Source organism: Botryllus schlosseri, chromosome 2 (assembly GCF_051294905.1).
Source record: "Botryllus schlosseri isolate E-star chromosome 2, Bs_hap1, whole genome shotgun sequence".
Taxonomy (NCBI): Eukaryota; Metazoa; Chordata; class Ascidiacea; order Stolidobranchia; family Styelidae; genus Botryllus; species Botryllus schlosseri.
The window spans coordinates 8,717,621-8,743,226 of record NC_137237.1 but is presented as its reverse complement, the minus strand read 5'-3'; the positions used below and the strand labels follow the sequence as shown (position 1 = coordinate 8,743,226).

The 25,606-nt window shown below is 40.2% G+C and overlaps 1 protein-coding gene across 5 annotated transcripts; it reads left to right on the top strand.

Moving 5' to 3' along the window:
• Window positions 1-2,028: 2,028 nt before the first annotated feature.
• LOC145433319 (uncharacterized) lies at window positions 2,029-25,350 on the top strand. Of its 5 annotated transcripts, none has more exons than XM_080310390.1 (10): window positions 2,029-2,280; window positions 4,727-4,837; window positions 4,915-5,002; window positions 8,087-8,291; window positions 10,041-10,111; window positions 13,090-13,205; window positions 13,274-13,434; window positions 13,498-13,663; window positions 17,446-17,521; window positions 21,331-25,350. In XM_080310390.1, exons 1-10 carry the CDS (start codon window positions 2,190-2,192, stop codon window positions 21,404-21,406), a joined length of 1,161 nt encoding a protein of 386 aa, XP_080166516.1. In that variant the 5' UTR covers window positions 2,029-2,189; the 3' UTR covers window positions 21,407-25,350. The 5 variants fall into 5 exon arrangements, with proteins under 5 accessions (XP_080166516.1, XP_080166517.1, XP_080166515.1 ...); XM_080310391.1 differs by lacking the exon at window positions 21,331-25,350 and adding an exon at window positions 19,362-19,395 and having other exon boundaries at window positions 2,110-2,280; XM_080310389.1 differs by lacking the exon at window positions 21,331-25,350 and adding an exon at window positions 19,381-19,736 and having other exon boundaries at window positions 2,114-2,280.
• The last annotated feature ends 256 nt before the right edge of the window (window positions 25,351-25,606 follow it).

Below are 25,606 nucleotides of genomic sequence, written 5' to 3'. Positions count from 1 at the left end.
TTATGAATGACATATAATCTCAAACTCAATCTGCGTAGCTTCGCAATGTTTGCAAAATATTTTCGATTTCAGGTTGTCAGTCTCACCACATTAGTGAACTTGAACAGTCGTTTGAAATAAACATTCCTTAAGTTTTTTCTAATCTGTACCAAAGGGATTGAAACCACAGCACGAAATCTCTTTTCTCCAGTGATATACTATCAATCCCAGAAGATCTTCGAGGTGAGTTGCTGGATAGAAATGATTTGGCTGGACGTGATGTGTTCATTAAAAAATCTGTCTCTTAGTTTTGCTAGAGATGTTCTTGGGCCGAATATGTAAGCGTTACACGCTATTATTCTATTTGCTCCACCTATCTTTGTGGTAATGGATGTTCGGCTCTCGTATTTCAAGAGATGTAATGCAAAATTTGCCTTGAAATAATTAAGTCTCCACAATTTTCCCATGTGCTATTTTCATGAAAAGTCAAACTGTTTATCACTAGCCTACTGTTAGTATTTGCACAAGACACGATACGGTTGCACGATAATTGAGCTAAGTTAGAACCAAAAATCATTGGGGGGGGATGGTCCGCGGGGGTCCGCGATTGCGAAAAGGTAGAAAACTACAGAACTACAAGCGTTACGTCCGTGTGTATCACTGCAGATGCAGAGAGAAACTTGGTAGCTGAATGCGTAGAATTAGAGATACACGGTCGAAATAATTGCTTCGAGATTACACAAACTATACGCTGCACCAATGTGACACAATTGAACTTACATTTGTCGTCTTTACTCCTGAGCCGGATCGTGACCACGTCTGGTCTATAAGCAAAACTTTGGTAGTGTGACATCATATTGACCGACAGTGTGCTCATAACTCATTTTAAAATCCACTAGTGGGCGCTAAAGAGTGTCCGGAAATTGGGTCACAGAAATATAGTAACCCTACTAACTATATTCGCAATTATGAGAGAACGTGTTGTCCAACATGCGACTACGCATCTGCACTCGCAGAAAGATCTTCGGCGATGAAACCTTTGCACAAAACGATAGATGCATGTTCACTGAAATATTCGATATTGATATGTCCAAGCGGCGATTATTCATGTCCTGGCCAAATGAGCCCAGCGGTGTACAGAGGCCATCGACATATATATGCAAAATGCAACTAACATTATTATTAAACGAATACATTCATTAATTTTGACAAAATACCGCGCTCCGCACGGCTAGGACATGTAGGCTATACACAGACTTATCATGACATAATTGTTGTCGATTTTGATGCGTAGTAATATCAGTCCTGTTTTTACCGTTACCTAATCTGGTTCGCTCCTATCGGGTACCTAAAAAAGGTCACCAACATTCTAGTGACCCGTGCAGTGGTTCATAAATCTCATGTGGTCCTTTGGCCGAAAAGGTTGGCCACCCCTGCATTAGATAACGTTTTAAAAAGTCAGCAGGTACTTCAGCATCAGCATTGTGGCATAGTGGCCCGAGTCGTCGCTATGTATCATGTACATTGTACATTAATATATTACTTTACGGATACGTAGGGTTGAAATTTGAAATATGATCTGATCACGTATACTTATCTCTTCTTTACGTCACACACAATATTTTCTGTGTAATAAATGTTTTTTTGAATATTGCAAAATTCCGGATCTCCCCCTCCTTATCCAGAATCGCAAAATTAACCGGTCTATTTTGTCCGGACCTTATATCTACTAACATTAACATGCGTCATTTCCTATTAGGCGTGTGATGTGCACGTTATTTTGCGCAGGCATTGTTTTGGTCGCCGATCGAGATTATAATTTTGCCGATCCTACTTTCTTCGCCATCTCCGTCATATGTAAAAGCGGAGCATGACTTATACACTACAAATAGGGCCTGTACGCGAGTGCGCTGTCATTCGTCGTGGTCGTGATATAGGATTTAGTAGAATGCGACAGAGACAGAATGTCGATTATAATAACTATAAGCCCGTTATCTCCGTGTGTGTATGACTACTTGAGAAAACTGATAGCTGAACGCGTAGAATTAGACATTAGCCTACAAGGTCGAGATATTTGATTGGAAACTGCGCAAACTATACCCTGAGCCTGCACAAATGTGATGTAACACAATTGAACTTATACATTTACCGTCTTCTCAAGTATTGCGTCGCTAGCTTACCTACCTTGAAATACACGAGCTGTGTTGAGTATGCTGTACATCACTCGAAAGTCGATCTATATTTTGTCTGCACTTATACTTCTGTCTTTGGCGAGGACAGTAAAGAGACGATGTAGAAAGGGTGAGTACTGAATACTGACTGCGTAAATACTACAAGTAGACCTAAATTGCCCATATCGGGAAATAAAACAGAATATGTATGGGTTATTGAGGTGAAGTCCTTATTGTGGGCAGGAGGAAATTTGAGAGCGTATCCAAATGATATTTCTATATCAATCAATCAATCAGGTTTATTAATATTTTCATCGTTTCAAAACATCACAAGACTGCGATACAATGAGAAGATGGGAAGGTGTCGAAACAACTTGGAGTAGCCTTTAAGATCAGACACCCACCTTAGCCTAGGCGAAGTAAATAAGAGATATGCACACTGAATGAAAAGTAATGCAGAGAATATAAGACGCAAGCGAGAAAATGAGGTGACATGTGGCGGAGGACGAGGTCGATGTTAGGTCGTGGTGAATACTGACTAGTATTCATTTAGAAGAAATTGCTTGTATTTCGATTTGAATGCGGACATGATCGACGACTGTCGGATAGCCGGCGAGATGCTGTTCCACAATTCGGGTCCGGCATACTTGATAGAGCAATGCGTTTTCTTGTATTCAGTCCTGATCATATGGTAGCTGTTCTTCGTTTACGCGCGTGTGCTGTAGCCTACTTGTGCGCCTTTGTCTCCGAGGTGAAGTAGTCGTTGAAATATGTCTTGTTGCAATGCAAAGTACTGATCTAACACATTTCTCACCCCCTACGTGTTTTATTCGAGAATGATAAAAGCTCGAAAACCGATATGATGTTCTCGGCAGATAAGGGCATTGAAAAACAAAGAAATGTGATCGTTTAAATAGTGTATAATCTCAATCTCAGTGTTATTCCTACTCGTCCGGGCAACGTAAACGTTCCACTGTAATCATTGCTTACTTATGATTATAGGCAGAGGTAATTATGAAGTATTTCTACTTTTTCGAAGTATTCAAGTAGATTTGTTTACCACTGACTCAAGTAGCTATGTTGTTAGACTATTGCCATTTCTAGTTAGCTGCTTTGTAGGCAAAACTAATTGCTTTTTACACTTTGCATTTTGTAAAGTAGACATATTTTGTGATATCTGAATCGCTGTTATGAGAGAAATTGTCAAAAATTGTCATTGTCAACAACCTGGAGAAATATCTCCGGGATAACGGTAAATGAATGTATTTTCGAACTGCGCATATTTAATGTGTGATTTTATAGTCATTTTCTGTTATAGTCGAGAGGATGCACGTTGCGAGATCAAAACAACCCACGATTTGCAACCCCTTGATTATATCTACCTTTGCGTCGTAGCTTAAGTACTTTTCATACCTTGATTTTACTTACACTTGAAGTAGTTTCGACTTCTCTTCAAAATAGGTACTTCTACTTGTAATGGAGTGAAAATTTACGGCATTACTTCCACAATTACTTGGGGATTACCAACGGTGATAACTTTGATCACCACTGTTTGTATGGCACTGTGGTAGTTTCATTGATTTTCCCATGGTATTTTGATTCCTTCATATCTATTCATTGTATCGAAAACCTATATGATGTTTGATCTGATGAAATTCTCAACAAATTGAACTGAAAGAGTAAGAAGCAAAATATTTGATCGTGTATGTACTAGTGTATATGTAAACGGGATGGAGAAAAATCACGAGTTGTGTTTGATTTCGCATTGTGATGTCACATGCCATCATATGTTCGTGTTAACGATTTATAAAATTTCGTGTTCATACGAACCAGAAAGTTGTTGGGGATTCCACCATTCCTACAATATGACACAGTGGCACCCGTATTGCCGTACAACTTCACGGACTTACCTTACGCTACGTCACGACTATAGAGTCCGACCGATTATCGGTTCGCCGATATAATATTGAGTCGATATCACACTTTGTAAGAATCATCGGAATCGGTCATTGGAGGCGAAAAAATATCGGTAATTTTTGTGACGTCACAAAAGGTGGCGGGAATTCTGAAAACTATAATCCTTGACCGCTAGACTGGGAATATTGCTATATTTCAAAATAGCTTACACTTTCAAGGTGTCCACTGTCCATATGCAGCCTTTCTAGTTTATTTCATCTTCAAGTATGACAATGGCTGTAAAACCGTTTAAATAAATGCTCTGAAGTTTTGAAACTGCACTTTTAAGGTACATTCCACCTCTTTTGAAGATCGGCTGAATAAATAGGGTTTATCGGGGAAGGTGTTAGAAATCGGTTTTATCGTATCGGCCAAAATCCCAATATCGCTCGGGCTGTGTAGTCACGACCATGAGTAAATGTTGGTCGCTATGAATTCCTTGAATGGATTTGAGATAGCATGTGATTGCGAACTTCTGAGGAGTGACTTTAGATTTGCCGGTAGTCCCAGCAGTCGTAGAATTGAAATATAGAAACGACCCCATTTCCTATTCAAATGTAAGATCTCGATGGGTGTCTGCAAGGGATATAGGGGCCAATAACGCTTTGAATCTATTACAGGTTGGCTCAACGACATTGAGATAAGTTGGAAACACCAAACCCGGATGACGATATCAAACGGCAGCATTTTGTTGTACACTACCGTCAATTGGACAATAACCGGTGGCGACGGTTACGTTGATACGACGAGTCCTCGCAAACTTACCAACTTCTAGTTTTCCAAAAACATTATATATTTCGATTTTCAGCATCGACATTAGACGGGTTTTTGTTTCGGATGAAGCCATCAGCTGTCCCGAAGAGTTCCATGACACCATTTCAGGACCCACAAGCAAGGTAGGCTATACGCGGTGGGCAGTAACGAAGTACTTATGCCTTTTCGGTGCCTACTTGCTCCACTTATACGCAAGTGGTTATGTTTTCTAGCTAGACTGCTTACAATATTACTTCAGCGGTTTTTCGGGCAACAGTACGCCTAGTCGCCTACCCACTCTTTACGATTTGGATTTGGTAGAAAGTAAAGGTAGTTTTTGCTGATTTCGCATTACTCTCAAGTTAAGTTGTCATACCGACCGTGTGAAATAGACTCTGTAGCACGGAAACTAAATATATATGAGTTAATATCATTAGTCGTTTTGCGTTAGTCATACATAGATACACATTGCAATTTTAAATGTAGCCACCTCCGATCAACTGCAAAAAGCATGCCATGTTTACTGTTTGAAACTACTTATTTGATGACTTGCCAAGCCGTTCATTTCTACTTCCATTTGAAGTGGTTTTTGATGTGTTGAACATTAGTACTACCATTTTTGTTGAGTAAAAATTTACGGCGCTACTTCTACTTACGTTGTAACGCTGACTAATTTCACTAGATCTATATACTATGATCGGATTCATTTTGCTTTAATAGTCAGTTCTATAGCAAAGTAACATTTTTTCAGTCGGTGCTGCTACGTAGAGAGAGAGAGAGAGAGAGAGAGAGAGAGAGAGAGAGGAGAGAGAGAGAGAGAGAGAGAGAGAGAGAGAGAGAGAGAGAGAGAGAGAGAGAGAGAGAGAGAGAGAGAGAGAGAGAGAGAGAGAGAGAGAGAGAGAGAGAGAGAGAGAGAGAGAGGAGAGAGAGAGAGAGAGAGAGAGAGAGATGGTATTCTTTATCGCCTGCACCATCCAGATGCTTTGACGTCGGAGATGCGATACGGCCTTTATAGTAAGGTCATCTAGTCTGCACCCCCGGTTTTTTTCTCCTCCATGCTACCCGTGATTGCTGAGCGCCTAGCAGGATAGACGCGGATACCAGTTTTCGAGTCTTTGGTCCGACCCGGCCGGGGATCGAACCCACGAGCTATACCGGAAGCGCCGGAGAAGCCGGACGCGCAACCATTACACTATCTCGCTCGTAGCAGTAATGCCGTTCGCTGATCCCATAACACTTCATGAGACGGTTCTATAGAACTTGTGCGAACCAACCGAATCCAACCACTGTCTGTATATATATATAATACTATGCAAAAGTTAGTTAAGTAGTCTGACCCCTAGAGCGTCGATATGGTGAGAGAGACCACTAATTGCCCACGGTAAATTACCACCAGACAACATATTTTTATCATATGCTAACTTGCAGAGTGATATTTGAATTGTCAGCTTAGTAGGATTCGACCAGGGGTGAAACGCGCCTTTCCTGTATATTTTTGACTTCGGTGTCATCTATTTTCAAGCAGGAACTAATGCGTTCGCTGTGCTGTGAGTACGTAGGTCAGGCCTTACACGTAAAGTTTCAGTGCTAGACCTCGTGCATATATACAAGGCCGCGACAGGGCTACAATATTCAATCCCGCCCTACCAGAAGCGTGTTTTAAAACACCTCCTATTTTCAAAGACTTGAAAAAATATATACTCTCAGGGTATTGTGTCGTTGTTGTGTAGTCCATAGTATTTTGATAGGCCGATATCAATCCGATGATTGCTGAACTACGGACTTATGGCTAAAGGCTTCTGTGAGGCACCGCTGACGCGCGTCGGCTGTCGATGAGGAACCTGTATGTATTTGTATAGTGTATAGTAGGGATGGTGTGAACGCGAGGTCCACGTTCGCGTTCTGTGTGTGAACCTCGGAAATTTTGAGGTTCGCGTTCACAACAGAACCTTGGTAGGTTCTGCACTGTGAACCTATTTCATATATATTACAATTTTCACTTCATTATAACTGATTAGGTTCAAATTCATTGCATTTCAACTGTGGACCACTCTATGCATGGCACTGGCAGCATAAACAATCAACACCTTGACAATTTCAAAAATTTCATTTGCTCTCTAACAAAAGTTTACTCGAAATATCCAGCTTTCCGTTTGTGAATATTTAGTGACTCTCTGCTATGAGCTTGACCGGCAATCACACAACATCAATAGCGAAATACACTACATGTAGATAGCGAATGATGCTTATTCAATTGATATCGTTTTCTTATGTAAAAATCTAGCTAGCTTACGTGGTCAATCTTGTCTTCATATGTTTACTGTATCATAAAAACGACATCCGTGCGATTGGGATGTTCGCTATTGTTATATAACTTGTTAGTGGGGTAATAGCGGTAGCAAGTATAGAAACCCGTTTTTACACTCTGCTCAATATCCGTGTAGCAATACTCAGACGCCGAATACATTTCCGGTCTGGCCTGGACCGTTAAGCCGTAAGCTTATTTTCCCTGGCAAGTCCTCGTCGAAATTGTCGGCAAAGCGACGGAAGATATTGATTTATAGGAATATTATATCATTTGATTGCCTCAGTTGAATCATTTAGCGACGATTAAAATGTAAATATGTACTTCAGCATTGTGCCATTATGTGGCCCGAGTCGTCGCTATGTATCGTGCACATTAATATAGGCTATCACTTCATTCAAATATAGGGCTGGAATTAGCAATATGACGTCATGTGACGTCATGAGGTTCACGTTCGCGTTCACACAGAACCTTTCAAAAAGGTTCGCGTTCACACGAACCTGAACCTTTCAGAGGTTCACACCATCCCTAGTGTATAGGCATTGGGATTGCGGAGTTAACCTCCTGTCGGACTCGAACCTGCGACCCATTGGTGGACCATTGACTTCACAGAACCCGTCTCTATGGAAAACGTTGAACATCCTTATACAATATTCAAATGCGGCTGCAACACCAATGGGTTGCGGGTTCGAGTCCGGCCGAGGTCGACTTCAGAATTCCTATAACTAGGTGTCACGGAATAACACAGAATAAAAATGAGGAACATCGGCCTGGTGTAAATGACCATAGTAGTCGACAGACACCATGAATACTACAAAAACAAACAAACAAATCAAGGACTGTTTTATAGAAAATATCACTTCCAGATAAAGCTATGTGCGACTCTTGCGTTTTTAAACATTGTGCTTCTCTTTGTTTTAAGCCTTACGAAAATATGGATTAGTACAAAAAACGCATCAGAGTGCTACGAGTCAGATGCTGTTAAAAGTCAAACTTATGAGAATGAGGGGGAGCTTGTGAACTGCTGGTGCAATGCAACATCGTGTCCCTTTGCACAAGGATTATCGTGTATGACGTCAACGGATCTACTTCAATACCGACTGGGCGTTTACTATGCCATACCAAAAGTAAGATTTTCGTTACTATGCATATTTGCAAAGCAACAATTGACGATTATTTCATGGATCAATTATTTAATGTGTGAGCTCTTTAACGGAAAGAAATACTGGAGAACATGACATTTATCTCAATATAGCTAGTATACATCATATAACGGCCAGTTGTGCTTACTCAATACAGTCTTTTCTCCTCAAATTCTATTAGAGCAGAGTAATTGTAAAATTCGAATGACAACTTCGACAATCGAGTTGATGCTATAGACCAGTGGGTCTCAACCTTTTTCAGACACCCCCCTTTATGATATTGAAACATGTCGCGCCCCCCTTATCGTCATATCACAAAATCCAACCGGGATGCTAGCAACCCCAACAGATATTTTGATGGTAAGGAAGGTTATGACTGTTGATGAGAGAATTCAAAAACATGAAATTCGGTCTATATATAGAGAAACAGGCATGAATTGGAGGTAAATCGCGCAGAGCGCGAAAACAAATTTCAGTTGACCGCTTCCTGGCGTCCCCCTTCAGATGCTTTCACGCCCCCCCCCCCAAGTTGAGAGCCACTGCTTTAGACAGACCTATCCTACATATTAACGAATGCTCTATTTCAGCGGCTCCCAAAATATTTTGGTGACATTGCACTTTGAAAACTTAGCAACCCCTGTGGCGAGTGGATGACTTCAAAATTCTTGCAAATTTCAAGATACGACTACATTTAAAAATAGGGTCACAAAATCCCGTTTTCATAAATTACACAATACTGAATTCATTTTAAAGTGAACCACGTCTATATTTTAGAATATTATCAAACCGATGCACAATGTTTGGCATTGAAAATATACGCCTCTCGAAATGTTAACCTATTGTGGTATTTCGACTGAATTTTTCAAACGAGTTGAAATTTAAAAGGATTTAGGTTTAATATGATTGCGTGCATTTCATATAACCGAAAAGTCAAGCGGCCATTGTTTGACAATTTTTAGTTTTCATTTTACTCAATAAAAATATATGTCTAATGTTCACAAGAAAGGAGAACCATTTCTACATGCTGTAACTGACGGCTGCGTCGTGCCTGGAGCAATAGGTAGCTGACCAGATATTCCAATACGTAACTGGCGACTAGCTGTCTTGAGGTTGGCAACTTCTCAACCCACAGTCTACTCGGTACGGATATATTGCAGAAGTTATGGGTACGTCAGGTAGGGTGATAAAATGAGTCTGACTCGTGCGAAAGAGGTCGGTGCTTATCCGACCGATACGAGAACAATGGTAGACTTGCGCAATGCACGACAGGATAGCGAAGCTTTCGCAATGTACAAGGGGTAATTAATATTGCGTAATACGCATAAGGATTATAATGGTAATCAAGCGATACGCGACTATGATTACGAAGCCATGATATTGTGCAATTGTATGTGGGTCACGTGGTAATCCCAGTATTACGAGCACAGTATAGTTCCCTCGTCACAGATACCTGGCGTTACCTAGGGATATTACGTAAAGGACCAGCGGTCTGCTACAATGTATAGGAAGAACAGGAAGTCTGGAAACAGAACCATCAGAGCATATTAGTCGTAAAAGTGCACAAAACCTTATACTTCGAAGATTTGGGTGTTTTGTTACTGACCCCCTCTGCAACACCATGCACAGAATTATGTTCGAGTGTTGGAATCGATAACTTGAGAAATTTGACAATGGAAGGAATGTTTGATCTAACGTATTATTTCATAATTTTCATGGAATATGAAATGTTTTCAGGATAGAAGAAGCGTCACATTTGAGACGAAATACCATGTGTCGTACTTGTTCGAGATGTTTCCTTACCGCAGGTGAGTTGCGGATTTGTAGCCCCTTAAGATTGTTTAATTCAGTTCGATTTTATATACTCTATTTAACACGTGATTCCCAACGTATCAGTCAAAGGGTACCTTGACTTGCATTACTTAACTACGTGCATTATACTTACTCAAGTTATTTTGTTTTTTGACTACTTCTACTTCGCTAGTTTCCTAAGCCAGTTTTTATCCAAGACTCCTTAATTTTTGGACTTTGGATTTTTGTACTTGAAGGGGTACTGCGCTCTAAAAATGATGTGGTCTCAAATTGAAGGGCAAAACGAACAAAAATTCCGCAGCCATTTTCTTCAGAACGCCACCGTTATGGAGCTGCATTTTATTGAAATTTCCACAGGACCTTCACGCTCCAGCTGTCACGGCTGCGCGCCGTTTCTTAACCCGTTACATGGCACGATGTCTTCACGGTTGCACTTATTCGACGCGATTAGGCAGTCACGCAGAGAACGAACTTTATATAGTTGTCAGCCGAAGTTATGAAGGAAATATGTCGTACAGGGTGCCTTTATTTTGTACATGCAAGCTAATGAAAAGCTAATGCAGCTAATTAAGCTAAGGAAAAGCTAATTAAGCTAATGAAAGGCTAATTAAGCTAATGAAAAGCTAAGTAAGCTAATGAAAAGCTAATGAAAAGCTAATTAAGCTAATGAAAAAGTAAGCTAATGAAAAGTAAGCTAATGAAAAGCTAATGAAGCTAATTAAGCTAATGAAAAGCTAAGTAAGCTAATGAAAAGCTAAGTAAGCTAATGAAAAGCTAATGAAGCTAATGAAAAAGTAAGCTAATGAAAAGTAAGCTAATGAAAAGCTAATGAAGCTAATTAAGCTAATGAAAAGCTAATGAAGCTAATTAAAAGCTAATTAAGGTAATGAGAAGTAAGCTAATCAAAAGCTAATGAAAACCTAATGAAACAAGGCAATGAAAAACTAATGAAGCTAATGTAACAAGGAAGCTAATTGAACACCACGCATCGAAAAACTTCGCTGATTGCAATTGCGAAATGTGTGCGTTTGTTGATTGACGCTGAATTGGTATCTTTCAAATAATAATTATTAACCGACATCAATGCCAGCCTCGTTTATAAATAAACTATGCTGCGAGTACTATCTCGCGATATTATTGAAAATACTCGTGATATACTCATTTACGACTATGAAAATGTTGCTACTTTATCGTTCGCAATGACTATGAAAATTATTATATTTGGAACCACTACACATCGCCGATTTTGCGTTGAACATTGTGCCAATGAAAACGTAGCTTTCTCTTTACAAAATATATTGACCCTACATTGCTAGGCTTAACTAGACCAGTTATAGAACTTTTTCTCTCCTGCGAACTGTTTGCTCTGGTTAAACCTCTACTCTACCAAACGATAGCTGTCCCGACAACCCATAGCCGCAGGCGCGTAACATCAGTGCCGATATCCAGTCTGGTTGAAAAGGTGCGATAACGACAGAAAAGGAATCCGTCGTGAAAATATCTGTCAACTCATTTAGCGGATCACCGGTTCGTTGAGGCAACCTCACATTCGGGAGAAACCGAAATACGCCATCTCATCCCTGCTGTTCATATCATTGGGTGATAATTTTCAGTTTTGAAACACGAGCAAGCGTAGCACTGTATTGAAAAATATAGCAACATATAAAACGAAACTGAGCATTCACTTGCAGAAAATTACGACAACGAAAGGAAATACGCCAATATGGACAGGGATTTCAGTACTTGCAGACAGAAAATGTTGTACATGTTGTGTATGTTCATGCTGGCAGTATAGGCACAATTGCTGCAAATGTACAGTGCATTTATGACCATAGTAGTCGAGACACACCATGAACACCTCAAAACAAACCTGTCGGTGCCGTCAAATCTTCCGGTTTGCAGGGTGCAGTTAGGTCTGAATTGGCACTATTGCAATCATAATTCAAAAATCCCTATTGAGAATCGAATATCCAGATTCTAAACTTGGATTTAAAATTTTGGATTTGATACGTCCAGAATTATATGAGCAAAATACTAACCTGGACTTACTTCCTTGCTTCATTGGCTTCATTTTTACATTCGCTGGTTTCATTAGCTTTTCATTAGCTTAATTAGCTTTTCATTAGCTTACTTTTCATTAGCTTACTTTTCATTAGCTTACTTTTTCATTAGCGTAATTAGCTTTTCATTAGCTTAATTAGCTTCATTAGCTTTTCATTAGCTTTTCATTAGCTTTTCATTAGCTTTTCATTAGCTTTTCATTAGCTTTTCATTAGCTTACTTAGCTTTTCATTAGCTTAATTAGCCTTTCATTAGCTTAATTAGCTTTTCCTTAGCTTAATTAGCTTCATTAGCTTTTCATTAGCTTACTTTTCATTAGCTTACTTTTTCATTAGCTTAATTAGCTTTTCATTAGCTTTTCATTAGCTTACTTAGCTTTCCATTAGCTTAATTAGCCTTTCATTAGCTTAATTAGCTTTTCCTTAGCTTAATTAGCTGCATTAGCTTTTCATTAGCTTGCATGTACAAAATAAAGGCACCCGTCGTACACACCAAGGTGGTTTAGACACGGCGTTCAACGTAAGATGTTCAGTCAGAACATTGTCTAAATCGGGTCCAGTGTAGGGCAGAAATAGATCATGTCCTATTCTTATGTATAAAACACGACCATCACCAATCAGTGTGATGGTAATGCGATGTGATGGTCTGCTGACAACTATTTAAAGTTCGTTCTCTACGTGATTGCCTAATCGCGTCGAGCAAGTGCAACGGTGAAGATATCGCACCATAAATTTTGTAAACGGGTTAAGAAACGAGGACGCGCAGCCGCGACAGCTGGAGCGTGAAGGTCCTCTGGAAATTTGAATGTATTGAAAACCGCTACTTGTAGTTGTAATTGAGTCAAAATTAAAGGCGCTACTTATATTTCTATTTCGATAACAACGCTGACTACTTTGACCAACTTTGATTACAGAGAAGCTATGTCGACATTTTCCAAGAGATACGATATTCCATCAACTATGTCTTGCGCATATGACGTATCAAAAAGTTTGACCATCAGTGCTGCTGAAGCGAACTCGAAATGCTGCGGTAATCAAGTCCCTTACCTGGAGTATAATATGACTTTCATGGTAATCAATGTTTTCTTTCCTAAACAGAGCAAGGATTTGCGAGTTTATCTGCAGTTGACGTTAAGGCGTCATCCCTGTCGCTGGACCCTGCCACCAATACTTTAAACGTATCAATTTCCTGGATACCACCAGTTGGGAAAGACTACGTCAGTTCAGAGCTGTGGATACATCCTAGCAGCAATCAAACCGTAAATCAAATCGCACGCCAAGTGTGCTGCGTCGCAGATCGTTGAATGCGATTTCTCGTTCAGGTTATCGTTAAGACGGGATCCTACGACGAGAATGATCCATGCTCTGTGCATAGCAGAAGAGATTCAGTAACAGCCTACGGACTGCTGCCGAATACGACGTACAAGTTCACTATTCCTATCACTCACTCGGACGGATTATATACGAAAACGATAGACATCAAAACGGGTATATAGACTGCTACTGCTACATTCACGTTAATTTTCTGGATCAATACTATGAATCGGATAAATATTTGATATGGCCTATAACGTCACAGAAACTTTGAACGCAACGTTCTCTCTAAGTTGCGCACGGGCGCAAATGCGCAGTGCTGACACGGTCTCTGCGCACAGAAAATCTAAGTTGCGCACAAAAAATCCGAAGTGATGACCTTTTTTTAGTCGTTACGCACTGCTGTCCAAGGCTCTGTGCAGTGAGTTGGTGGTTGTGCGCAGACTCGCCAAAAATTAGAGGGATCATTGCTTGAATGTATAGCAGTGCTGGGAGCAAGTCACTACCTTCGAGCAAGAAGTCATCTCGAATCATTGGACATTTTGACTCGAGTCAAGTCAAGTCGATCGATTTTTGAAGGTGACTCGAGTCAAGTCAAGTCATGTCACGATTCAAGTCAAGTTGACTTTTGGATATACCAGGCATGATTAAGCCATTACGTTTTTCTAGCTGTTTGAATAGCAGATTATCGCCAGTTATTTTGAATAGAGGAACGAATACGGAGGCATATAACTGCAAAACTACGTTAATAACCGTGTAGTGTAGGCTATATCCAGTCTATAGTTATAGCAGCCAATATAGAGAATAGAATACGAAATTTCATGACGTTGAATCGGATTGATATGATGCAACACAGAGTAAACCACCTACACATACATTAGATACAATTTAAGCCTGTTGACGAGCAATAAAAACCAATCAAATATATTCGAATCCGATTTGAACCATACAAGATGTTTGGCTAATGTGAGCACTGAGCACTGGGACCGCAGTCTATAGAGATAGATACTTTGTTACTCGATTGGTTTATCACTGCATTACGACAACGTAAGCCGTAAGCTTCTATCACTACGTTTTCGGTCAATTTATTCGTGATATAACAATGGAGGCTTAGTACAATGCAAATTTGCACAATCATTGAATGATTGATCGCAGTCAGACATGGGGTGATTACTTCACGAATGTAATCGATTGCGATTACGATTACTTGTGAATCCCGCGATTACGATTACGATTACGATTACAGCAAAATCAGGAAGTAGTCGATTACGATTACGATTACATTTCAAAAGTAATCACGATTACTCACGATTACATTTGTTTGGCTTCTAATATATTGGAGATATTGGAAGACAATATAAGGCTTGCGATGAAGATAAGGTCTAATGAGATACCAACTTTCTTTATAAATGATAAGTCATTTGCTTGTTACGTCATAATGCACCCATTTCCCAACTATATGCAGGACTATTCGTCGCAGCCAACGATTTGCATTCTTGTCAGGTCCGTAACTGCCACACCCCGAACTCCCCAATACGACCGGGAGCGAGTTCTAAGGGGACTCAAAAGTATTTCGTAAATCAACATAAATTATAATAGAGTATTTGCAAGAGAGTTAATTAACTTGAAAATTTTCTTCGAGATAATGTCTCTAAATAGCTCGATTTTGAAATGCATACCTCTCCCCGTCAAGAAAAAAAGCATGCATAATTCATAAGAATATGCATTTCGGTGGCCGTCATTACCCCGGTACGACACACCAAAAGACGTATGCAATTTCGGCCAACATGCAACTCCACAACGTGTGCTACAAAAGAATGACCTTGGCCAAAACTTTGGGTATGTGTCCATTGTCAGTAGCCGCGCTCTGTGGGCGTGACGAATAATCCGGTCTCTCCAATCTGAGCCCCAACAATGCAAATGCTAGCAGGGGTACTCATAGAAGAATGATGACATGACAATTTGTGTGTGCGTCTCACGAAAATTTTCTTACGTTTGGGCGAGTGCAGTATCTTTTGATTACATAAAAGGCGGGAGGTCACGAATTAACAACATACAATAAAGTAATTATAACAACATACCAGATGCTATAATTATGAATTACGTGCCCCCAGCTCTACCGGTAAATCTGAATGTATAGCAATATAATGCAATTACCCATATTAAGACGAAATTCAGTGATCAACTTGAAAACTGACCACCATGGGGCCCCAATACCCAGGGTTGTAATGACTCGAGTCGCGATTTTTTGGGTGACTAGACTTGACTCGAGTCAATTTTTGTATTGACTCGACTTGTACTCGAGTCATTTTGCATGACTCAAACCAGGTCATAGGACTCGAGACTAGAACGGCCAAGACGGACATTCCATGTAACTTCGAAGAATAGTAAAGTTACCACATTATTTATACTTCGTCTATCATCATGCAGTCCTGGTACATGGAAATAGGGCCGCGTACTGATAAAACTGATAAAAATTTCTATATTATGAATACGATCCATTCGATATCACCCGAGCAGAGTTGAAAAAAGTGGCTAAAACCGGATTGATCTGAAAACTGATCTGTGAACATACCGACTTGTACTCGTAGTCGAGTCAAACACTATGAATCGGACTCGACCCTATACTAGCTGACTTGGACTCGGACTTGACTCGGGGGTGAATTGAAAATGACTCGACCTGACTCGTGTCAAAACTATAAAAGTGAGATCGACTTGTGACTCGTAACATTGTGACTTGGTTACAACCCTGCCAATACCAACGAATGGAGTGGGGGACGAATTGCTGTTTTGATCCTGATTGTACCTAGAACCCACGCTAACATGGTGTATAAGCGGATGGCTATGGCGACAGGTGTAAATGTCGAGTGAAGAATTGTGAAATAACGATTGGCGCCCGTTTTAAGTAGAGTCATATGAGAATAAGATAAAGTGAACTTAAAATTCTACCTTCCACTTAATACAGATACTGCAAGGTGCCGTTACGAGAAACGGCAAAGAACGGCACGGTTATGATATATATCAGCAGCTGTTGCTTTTAACCATCGTAATGTTTTATTTGACGTACGTATATTACATAGATAGGCCTACTGCTCGCCAAGCAGCAACGGTCAAACTGTGTATATCTAAGCATACCCAAACATCAATACATAAGTTACTATTAGAAACTAGGCAGAGTGGTGATGATTATCTTGCTGCGAGGTAGTGCCGTCTGGAGTGTATTGATAACCTGACATACAGCGTGGCTTACACTGTTCTAACAATAACACAACAATGTACATCGAATATATATTTACTACGTGTGGATACTTCTTACGCAAGGACGAGCAAAGCTAATGCTTCTGACGTAATAATGAGAAGTGGCGTTTGAAAATCAACCGTTTGCGCTATCAATAACCTGGTAGAATATCTCCTCCTTGTTCACGAATGTTCGGTTATGTCATATTCATTATACAAATAAAAAGTAATCGTCCTTTCACAAAAAAATCGATTAGATATGTGAAGTAGTCGATTACGATTACGATTACTTTGGATTTTTTTCGAATGTAATCGATTGCGATTACGATTACTTGAAAATGCTGTAATCGTCGTAATCGATTACGATTACTAATCGCGATTACCCCATGTCTGGATCGCACCATAGTGTTCTAAGGACATTGTGATCGCACTCCAGGTCATCACACCAGCGTGTCGCTAACAATCCAAATATGAGCAAATCATGACACAGCGATTTTTATCGACACCAATTACCATTACTTGATGACTTGAAATTGACTGTGAAATTTTGCTCCGAGCTACGACTCAATCCACACTTATGAAACGCCGAGAAAAGTCAAGCTGAGTTATTTTTGGGAAGTGACTCGAGTCGAGTCAAGTCTTACGAAAAAGTCGGCTTGAGTCTGACTATTAGGCTTATAGTTCTGGATTTAAACGAAATGATTTATTTAACTTTACAGGAACGGAATATAAACCGGGTGAAGTCGAAGCAAACTTAGACGAAGAACCGCAGCCTGAGCGCAATAGCGCTGCAGAGTATGTTTAGTGAATTTTGAAAGTATCGCTAGCACTGAATGCCGCTCCCGCCTACCCAACAGCGCAATGTTCGCATAGGATAGGCTTACCATGTTTTGGAAATCTAAAAAGAGGACACCTTTTCAGAAATTTGAGACTTGCCAAACCGGAGAAGAATTCTCAAAAATCGGTGAATTTTTCCCACTTTGTTATCGGTTGACTAAAAAAAAGGTCAACATTCCGCTCAGAGCTCAAAATACCGTTTTTCTCTCCACATCGCTAGGTGGTTGTCTAAAAAAAAGGTCAACTTTTCGCTCAGAGCTCAAATCACCGTTTTTCACTCCGAAATACCCGCCGGAGCGCCACTTCTGTGCTAATTTACGGCATATTACTCGCATTTTGCTCTAAATGTGACCTAAATTTTCAAAAAAGAGGATAAAATCTCAAAAAATCGGACAAAAGGGCGTCCTCCGAGGACACTTTTAAATAAGTCAAAAAAGAGGACAAATCCTCTTAAAAGAGGACGTATGGTAACCCTAGCATATGATCGAAATTGAGCGACGGTTCGGCAGGGCTACTTGATGATAAAAAGAGATTTTACTATTAAATGGAATTGAACCGTCTGCCACTGATAAGTCACTGGCAGGGTGGTGAAGCTGGACACTCCAGGAGCAGTGTCCAGTTTTTAATCGGAATAGAATCAATTACCAAATGCATATTGCTCATTGAATGGACTGGGTATGGTATCTTCACCGAATCGGTGTTTATGTGCCGCGATTTTTGCTCATGTAACTACTGTGGAACGCACGAAGACGTCAATCATTTTCAGATGGACTGTCTCTGTCTGGCACAATAACATAACGGATACTGTGGAACGTTGCTCAATGAAAGAATATATCACTTATAGCTTAAACGTAACTTAACACTAATATTTTACAACATGTAATACATTTCCACTTGTATCAAGACGCCGCATATAAAATACCGCCATTCGTTTAATATTTTGAATATATTATACCGCTTTGAAAAATTCTTTGTGGTGCAAAACATCGTCGTTGTTGCGAGCGCCATGATTTTATTAATTAGAAATAATAATAAACAATCACACAACGTTGTAAATATAATGAAAATGTAAGTGACGATGCATCGAATTAGTCAAGAAATTGATGGCCATATATCTCCTAATATTGACGCATGGATTCACGATACGTAACACTGAAATTTTCATCTGTTGACCATAGTTGGTCTGACATGTGGCGGAATCTACCCATCGCACGTAATTTGCGATCACGATTCACGGCAGCTCTCTGAATACTAAAACAGGCAATTTGTAACGTCACGATCACCTTATTCTTTCTTGCTAAAAATATTTTTTTAATGAAATCATGCCATGGCTATGCAGTTTCGATGTTTCTGAATTGTACAGACAGGACATTTCAAAATTCTGAAAATCAGTCTTCGACTCCTAGTATAGTGGTGGTTCTTGGTCTTAGGATTTCGTTCGATACATAGGCTTCATAATCCACCGCGATAATGAATCTATTCAATTGCGATATCAGAAAGATCTATCGGCTGCAGCATTGCCTATATTGTTTCTAAATTTTCACTACCCCCGCAAAACTGATGTATGTACATTGTACAGTGTACACTTGTACAGAGTGTCGGCTACACTAAGATGTTCATTTGATGAGCACTCTATTACGGCAATCATTAGTCGTCTTATATGGTTCTGGCCTTCCCGGCACGTAATCTGCGTATTTAGCCAATTTCTATTGTTTGAATATAAAAGTACACTTCAGATATATCGCTTGAATTATGAACAGGGATATCTAGAAATTTCCAGATATTCCTGATTATGAAGCATGCATTTCTATGTTTAGGACAAACACCACTACAACAAACATGGACATCAAAATTATCGTAGCTGCTATATTGGGCGGAGTCGTTATTTTGCTGCTATTCCTGTTACTTCTAATTTGCTGCTGCAAAGAAGATCGTACGGAAAAGGCACTGTAATCACAACTCATGGGACTTCCGTCGTTAACAAAAAGATACTTTCCCTCCTCAGTTTTGGGGTTATAGTCGCGAGAAACAAACGATTCCGCGACCATTGTCCTAACCAGCAATAATAAATGTTTGATACAAGATGGATAACAAAGCAATTAACTGACGTAACCATTTCTTGGTGATGTCATACACAATATTTGATCTGTAATAAATGGTACTTCGAATACAACTACAGATTTCATCAACAAACTCAATAGCCGAGATGGGAACAATGATTAGAGTGCTTGAATCTGAATCGACTAGTGGGAGATGATTTTTTCTATAGTATCGGCAGGGATATCTTGAAACTCCGGGATTGGACACCTCTTTTCAAGGTGCCCTGAAGTAGGCCTATGTTGATGCAACCAAGCAGCTGAGTAGCTAGATATCCCTGAGTATCGGTACTGAAATTGCACGCTCCTGCCACTAACAGTTAATTTATCAACGAAAATTTAATTTCTATAGTTAGCCCTCTAGTTTACCGGACCTCGACCTGACATATCGATCTTGCCTTCTGACACATGCCAGCTTTTTGTCATCTGTTCTTTTGTATTATCTTCTTTTACTTTTCATCCAATGTGCAGTGCATGCCTCCTTTTTTAGGCCATATAGGTGGGTGTCTGATTTCGAAGACTACACTCCAAGTCGTTTCGACACCTTCCTATCTTTCATTGCATCCCAGTCTTGTGGTGTATTGAAATGATGAAAATATTAGCAATAAATTGAATTGAATTGAAAGTTAGGAACTGAGTGCAGTATTCCCTATAGCGACCTAAATTCAATGTAAGCAAATGTCTATACGCTCCACCCCATTTTCAGTTGATTTACTAGTTGCACTATGCTGATTTCGAGGACTACTCCAAGTCTTTTCGACACCTTCGTATCGTTCATCGTATCGCAGTCTTGTGGTGTATTGAAATGATGAAATTCTTGGCAATATATTGAATTGAATTGAATTTTACACTGCTGTGGGAGCCCTGAGACCTCGAGCGATTATATAGCAGCATACGAAAATGCAGTTCAAAGCTACACGTAGGTTGATGGAAATGACTAATCCGTACGAAGTCATGATGATCCAATGGTATTGTCACAAAGTGCAATGAAATGGCATAGTCGACAATACGCCAATTCATCTATAATGTGAAGTAAAATCGTCAGTATATTATTTGACTTAGCATAAAAGGTACATATTTGAACTTACATGACTCAAAATCGAATCACTGAGGTACTCGGTTTCGCCCAGCCCTACTCAACAGATCATACGCACGATACACATCATATGTGCATTTAAAATATTTATGCAATACATGCAATGATTGGTTTGATTGTCATTTGAGACTGGCATAAACGTAAACTTGTCTTTGCCAAAGAAACTATTTTCAATCCAATTTTGCACGCGCCACAATATATAAATGTTTGGTAAATGGGTTTTATTTCGCCATCAAATTTCCATGCAAAATCTATTGACGTCTGTTCTTCGTGCGCATTAGCATCGAGTCCCAGAAATCAGTCGTCGACCCGAGGTGACTACCAGATTAAAACGTCAGAACTTCTGACCACCTGTGAGGCGAATATTCTCAACATAGATAACAGTAAAGTTCGTAAAGGTCGAATCCAGAAAACGGCCGAAAAAAACGAACGAAAAACGAACAAAACGAGGTGAAGACGATCAGTGCAATCAGACGTTTCAAGTAACTATCCAGTAGTCCAGTATAGTCCAGTAGTACAAAGTTAATGGTGATTTTATGACTTCATACATCATCAGCACCTATTTTCAAATTCAGGAGCTTCGAAACGAGGGCGATCGTCAAATTATGCCAACTATACTGTACATTGTACAAAAACTCACCCGTGGGATGATTCGAAATGGCAACGAAGTCTATAGGTAATAGTTTCTATTTGAGGCTTGAATCTATATAAATCTAGCAAACGATGCCCGCCTACTATACCATAAGAGTGAACTATTTGAATTGAAAGAACACATCGTCCATACTTGGCAGTTGGCATGTGATTGATGATAAAACTAAGGTTACCATATTTTGGAAATCGGAAAAGAGGACACTTGCAGGACTTGCAATAGCGGAGGAAATCCTGAAAAATGGTAATTTTTTTGCAGTTCGTGGTCGGTTGACTAAGAAAAAGGTCAATTTTCCGGCTCAGCTCCCGAAATAGCCACCGGAGTGCTTCAGTGCTGATTTACTATATCTCAGTCGAATTTTGCCCTATATTTAACCAAAATTCTCAAAAAAGAGGACAGTTGGCCGTCCTCCGAGGACACTTTCAAAAATGTCAAAAAAGAGGGTAAATCCTCTTAAAAGAGGACGTATGGTGACCCTAGATAAAACAGTGCTTTCCGTCGCTATCAAATTGTGATTTTTTTCAACCAGATCTCGTATAAATATCATGTATTTGCAATCGAACTCCCGGTTCCAGTCCAAGACGCGTATAGGCCTATATTTAAGTTCATAACACAAAAGTTTTCAACATTTGGCGAGGAAAAGGAAAATTCAGAGCGGTGGAAAATAACATATTCACGGCTGTTCCCAAATTACGGTTGCAGGATAACACAAATTTAATTGTAAAAGGGATGATTTGTTCCTCGATGAGAAGAATTTCAAGGCGGAAATCAACATTCAATTCAGCACATTTAGCAATGAGGAAAGTACGATGGAAATCATATATTGAGCAGTGGATCAAAAAATGTTCAGTGGTTTCCGGATAGCGGCAAAGAGAGCAAAGTGGAAATTCCACTGAACCTAATGAGACACGTGACACACGCGATTTCAGATTGGGATACATTATTTTCCTCCGATGGGTGGCATTTGTACTGCGTGGCTCGGATTGCATTTGGTTCCAACCATTTCGACGCTCGGAAATATCAATATCGAATGTTTTGGCCAACCATAGAGGCAGTCATTTCGGGGCAAGGTTTATCACCGCCGATCTTTTTGATGCCACGCTTTTCCCAGCCGCATGATAGCCAAAATTTCATGTCTTGAGTGTCCTAGTGTGGAAACGGTTGATCCCGAAGTATCCACCTGTGTCTAATAGTCTCGCACCCGCACGTTTCAACCCCGTGGATACTAAAGCAGGGGCGGCCTGCGTGGCCCGCCAGAAGTTTTTGTGTGGCCCACGAGGTAATTCTCGAAGTTATAACATCAGGTAAATTGCAAGGCCAACCAAAATTTGATTAGCCTGACCGCGAGATTTGATGATGACTAAAATATCAGTTCCGGCGCATTGGCGTAACCAGGGGCCAGCCATATTAATCACAGATCTTCGTATATGACCATAAAGTAGAATATTACGTAGCCGATTTATTTGACTTGAAATTTTTCTTTGCACTTCGCATGATTTATTGTCACTCGATTTCTTGCATTTAGTTTTGGAACTCCCTCCCGAAAATTATGAATACGCGTACTTTACAGAAATGAATCTAACTATATGGTTTCGCTTCTGCGCTCGCAGCGAGATCGTCAGCGATGAAACATTTGCACAACATGATAGCGGCATGTTCACCGAAACCTTAGATATTATTGCTATATCTGAACGCCGAATAATCCTGTCCTTGCCAAATGAGCCCAGTGCTATACAGAGGCGACCACCAATATATGCAAGTAGCACATTTAGTGATCGAATTCATTCATTCATTTTGAAAAGGTTTCGCGCTTCGCGGACCAGGAGATAAATGCACACTGTAAAGTTGAACACTGAGTTTTCATGACATAATAGTTATCAATTTTATATCGTAGCAATATAAGTCTTGTTTCCAATGTTACCTAAGTCGGTTCGCTCCTATCGGACGACAAAAAAGGTCATCAACATTCAATTGGTTCGTAAATCTCATGTAGCCCTTTTGCCGAAAAGGTTGGCCAATGGCCACCCATGGACTAAAGCATTCCAATGGCCCTGACGTCGTAAAGCGATACTATAAATATACCGTTTTTTCACAACTGCGAATACAGTTAGAAAATATGTGTCCGGCAAGGCACTTACGGCCCCGTTATTTCCCTCTCTCTAACCTGCCCTTTATTACTCGCGCAAGAGCTTTTCAGAAAAGCCAGCGTCGCACAAATCTTATCATGACTTCAAACCAATTTGTGCAATGCAAAGGTCGGCACATTTTCATGACCAAGCAATATTGTCATAACCACTTCTCGGTCTCTCGCTTATTGAATGTAGTAACTATAATACTGAACACCGTAACCTTAGACATACAAAAACAGGAAATTTGGCGAATATGCATATTGAAAGATCGCTCTGGTGCGGTCGTGACCCTAATGTATACCTTTCGCGATCCACGTTTGGGTTGCGACCCATACTTCAAGAAACCCTGTTTTAAATCAATCCAATTGCATACTGATGACAGGCTCACTTGGACCATTTCGAAGAGTGATGACTCCATTGGAGTGGTCGATGAAAATCGTATCCCGTATCGCCGATATCAATATTTCTGCGGTGCGGATACATAAATAGTAGGGTTACCATACGTCCTCTTTTAAGAGGATTTGTCCTCTCCTTTGAATTTTTTGAAAGTGTCCTCGGAGGACGCCCTTTTGTCCTCTTTTTTGAGATTTTGTCCTCTTTTTTGAAAATTTAGGTCAGATTTAGAGCAAATTGCGAGTGATATGCCGTAAATTAGCACAGAAATGACGCTCCGGCGGGGATTTCGGAGTGAAAAACGGTGATTTTAGCTCTTGAGCTCTGAGCGGAAAAATGAACATTTTTTTTTAGTCAGCCGATCACAAAGTGGGAAAAATTAACCGGCTTTTGAGAATTCTTCTCCGGTTTTGCAAGTCTCAAATTTCTGAAAAAGTGTCCTCTTTTTAGATTTCCAAAATACGGTAAGCCTAATATATCGGCCATGCTCTATAAATAGTACCTCGTTACGTTACGGTGGTAAAGTTTCAACCAAATCGTCGGCACCATGTTCGTCACTCATTAATCAATCGTTAAATTCAAATATTGTCGAATCTGACTGGCTTCAGAAATTTCAATGTTCCGCCGCAAGCGAAACAAGGGATGACGACGCATGTCCGCTATATAGATACACAATTAAGATACCACATACGGACGGACGTGATCTGACAAGCGGAATTTTAATTTTGCGTCCCCACGCACGCATTACACGAGCTTCCAAACGCAATATTATGATAGCAGTGTATTACTCATAGCCACGATATGGACTGCGGCAAATATATGACGGTCTTTTTGAAAGATGCGTTCTGGACATACGTATTACTCGATAGCCTACCAGTAAGTAAGATTGAAGAACAAAACTATAGCTAAGTCAATCTAGTATCGCGAATCCAAGGTGGATTGAGCGCGTAGCTATCAAGGAAATTAGCTTAGTATCAGTCAAACTTGAAACAGCCAGGTATAGGTGTTATACGGCCTTTTACTTTACTTATTTTCGATGTCGACGTGATTGGACGATGGCGATGCGAAGAAACGGCAAGTATCGGGTATACTATGTACAATTGTACATTGTACATTCGTTAATCTCTTCACCTAATCCCGGCGAGCTGAGCTCAAACAGCCGTCAATTCTCCTGTATGAACCGGACGGGTATTGAACCCATGGCCTACCGAACAAGAAGCTGTACGGAGCGCACGCTCTATCAATCAATTTTATCTGGGCGCAATCTTCCATAAGAGATGAACTGCTGATTGTCCAACTATCGTTCTATCGTGCTTACGTGCTCAGTTGTTCATGATGAGAATAAACAATTCGTTGAGGTGTTTTTTACTTCATATGTGGATGAATTAAATACACATATGGAGATACACCGTGGAAAGTGAGCAGACGATCGTTACGTTATTGCAATCAACGATCAACAATAATGCAATCAAGGATCCTTACTCAAACGAGACGAAGCGGATGTCAAGTTGTAGCCGTGGCATCATCTGTTACTAGACGGCCTTAAATTGTCCAAATATACTGGCACATACGTCGGCAGATGTTATTTCGAGTCTGAAGCTCCTGTAACGCCAGAATCATGATTTGCCTAATCCAGTGGTTCCCAACGTGGGCGATTTGGCGGCCTAGGGGGGCGAAAAT

Coding starts and splice junctions, on each gene's coding strand:
- LOC145433319 (XM_080310389.1), top strand. CDS start 2,190: ATGCTGTACATCACTCGAAAGTCGATCTATATTTTGTCTGCACTTATA. Junction 13,206..13,273: donor AGCGAACTCGAAATGCTGCG/GTAATCAAGTCC, acceptor TTTCCTAAACAG/AGCAAGGATTTGCGAGTTTA. Junction 13,435..13,497: donor ATCCTAGCAGCAATCAAACC/GTAAATCAAATC, acceptor TTTCTCGTTCAG/GTTATCGTTAAGACGGGATC.